The 2,720-nt window shown below is 48.8% G+C and overlaps 1 protein-coding gene across 1 annotated transcript in view; it reads left to right on the plus strand.

The window, feature by feature from the left end:
* The window catches only part of PLCH1 (phospholipase C eta 1), a 61,835-nt gene that overhangs the window by 28,350 nt on the left and 30,765 nt on the right, over positions 1-2,720 (plus strand). Inside the window, exon 4 of the mRNA XM_027894868.1 lies at positions 996-1,239. Coding sequence (XP_027750669.1) covers positions 996-1,239 — 244 coding nt within the window. The remainder of the gene's footprint in view (positions 1-995; positions 1,240-2,720) is intronic.

Here is a 2,720-nt window from a genome sequence, read left to right on the forward strand (position 1 = left end):
GCTGGTCCGGCTCTTCTACCTGGACGAGCACAGGACCTGCATCCGATGGAGACCCTCCAGGAAGAGCGAGAAGGCAAAAAGTAAACTGCTCTTATTTCTGTTATTTCTGGGGCAGTTCAGAATAGAATGGGAGTTACAGAGGGATAATGAAATAAATTATTTTTGACGCTGCTTTTAAGGAAGGCCAGCGTAGTTCAGTCAGATGTGAGCATTTTCCAGAGCTTCACATGAATTTTGAACAAACCGAAGAGGACCTTGATAACTGCTGAATTCTTTTCAATGTATACATCACAAATTTAAATACAGAACCTAGAAGAGTTTAGATTGAGGTTTGTTAATCCTAACTGTGATCCTTTTCTTCAGCATTATTACATCTTGAAGTGACTGTGTAGCATTATTTCTCACTGAAGCCGTTCCTGCTGCACTGTCTTAAATTGGAAATGCAAATCAGTGGTTTATTGAATACAATAAAGACTAGAATTCATCAGAGCTGTCAGGGAGCCTTGAGATTAAAAACCAGCAGTTGGGAAGGCTCCAGACAGTGGCAGTTGGCGCTTGTGTGCCCGTGTGTGTTGCTGAGGAGCCGTTGGGTGCCGTGGCATCAGGAGCCACCGTGGCATCAGGAGCCACCATGCCCCAGCACAGCCCTGGGTATCCCAGACTCCTGCTGAGGGGAGCAGGGCTGTGTGGGAGCAGTCCCCCTGGAGCCAAGCAGGGGTTCACTGATGGATGGGAGGCATGTGGGGCTGTCTCCCTACGCTCCCCTTTCTGTCGCCTCAGCCCTGTGGTGTCGCAGGGAGCGCTCGGAGCTGTGCTGGGACTTGGCACAGCCAAAGCGAGGAAAACCTTCCAGTCAGAGAGGGCTTTGGGATGTGAAGATGTAATATTAATAAAGTTTAGCGACTCCTAGCCTGAATAATTCACAACTGTTCAAATCAGAAGCAGGTTGGCTGCTCTCTGAGCACGTCAATTTTTGTTTCCTCTTCTCCCCACAGTTGTCATCGATTCCATTTACAAAGTCACCGAGGGCCGGCAGTCGGAAATCTTCCACCGCCACGCCGAGGGCAGCTTTGACCCCAGCTGCTGCTTCACCATTTACCATGGCAACCACCTGGAGTCCCTGGACCTGATCACCTCCAACCCCGAGGAGGCTCGCACCTGGATCACGGGGCTCAAGTATTTGATGGCTGGCATAAGCGACGAGGACTCGCTCGCCAAGCGCCAGAGGACACACGACCAGTATCCTTTGATAGCCGGGGCTCCAGCTCCTCATTCCCTATTCCTGGCTTGGTCCTTAGTGACTCCAGTGTAGGGTGTCCTTTCACCTCCTATTAGGTGACCAAAACCCTCCCATTGATGGCAGTGGAAACTCGAGTAATGGGTTTGACACGGACACTTGTACGTGAGATAAAACATCGACTGAAGTCAGGGGATAGTCTTGCTATTCTTAATGAAATTCTTCTTGAAGAAGGTTATTTCTAGTTACCACAATACATACTGACCCCAGGATGGTTTCAGCATTTATGTCATCTTCTGTTTGCCCAACTGTGCTTTTATTCTTCTGCTGCAACTTGCAAGGTCCCTTAAAAGACACTGGTTTGAGGACGGTACTGACTGAAAACTAGTACAGGTGAAACCCTGACATTCCTGGATTCTTTCAGTAAACTGACCAGTAACTCTTGGCCATCTCCATTTCTTGTGGTGTGAGTCAGATATCTGTGGTCTTCTCAGCCTGCACTGACTGTCAGGAGCACAAATCTTGAAAGAACCTTAAATATTTGTTGTGGCCCAGTAATGAAAACGAACTTCACGTTCACTGAATATTTTCTTGCTGTGCTCTCTTTCACAACAGTGCTGTTTACTGTTATACACAGAGAACACTTCCCCATCACCAAAAATCCCCAAACCAAGCTGTCTCAATTCAAATTGGAACTTGTCAATTCTTCTGCCCCGTGGAAATCTCCAGTGGTCACTTGTTGTCTCCTCCTGGAGAATATATACACCGTGGGTATTTTTAATTTATGTTTTCAGTGCTAATTCGGATCCACAGTAGGCACAGATCCATTGGGGTTACTTTGCACGCTCTGTTGCACATGTCCTCAGCTTGCTATATTTAACCAGCACTTTCCCAAGCTGCTGTATCTGCCGTATCTTCTCTCCTGATGAAACATCACTGCAGTCCTGTTTGTTTTATCAAATGTGGCAGCTGGGAGACTGCTCACAAATGACCCTGTACTGGTTCCAGCCAGTGTAAGAGCTTAGCAAGAGATGCTGAGGGTCTGTGTGCAAGGAGGGGGTGAAAGGGACTGGTGAGGCAGTGAAGTTCAAGTAGAGTGAAGGGAGAGGTGGAGAAGATACCAGAGCAAGCCCAGCAGCATCTGAGAACTTTAGAGTGCCCTCTGAGAGGAGAAACCAGTAGCAGAAATGGGAGTGCAGAGGGGCTGCTGTTGTGAACCCAGATGTAAGTGCCATAAACCAGCTCTGCTTTTAAACATTTGGCTGAAAATGTAGCAAAGACAGGGAGGGGGGAGAAGGGTTATTGCCCTGCCCAGTGCTCTGGCTCCCTTCTCCATGAGGAGATGGCCCTTTGGAGCTGTCCTTGACGCGGCTGCAGCTGGGTCAAGCAGACCTTTGAGGAGGCCGACAAGAACGGGGACGGGCTGCTGAACATCGAGGAGATCCACCAGCTCATGCACAAGCTCAACGTCAACCTGCCCCGC

Source organism: Empidonax traillii, unplaced genomic scaffold (genome assembly GCF_003031625.1).
Source record: "Empidonax traillii isolate 1590-97213 ecotype Southwest subspecies unplaced genomic scaffold, ASM303162v1 scaffold444:size1099390, whole genome shotgun sequence".
Lineage (NCBI taxonomy): Eukaryota > Metazoa > Chordata > Aves > Passeriformes > Tyrannidae > Empidonax > Empidonax traillii.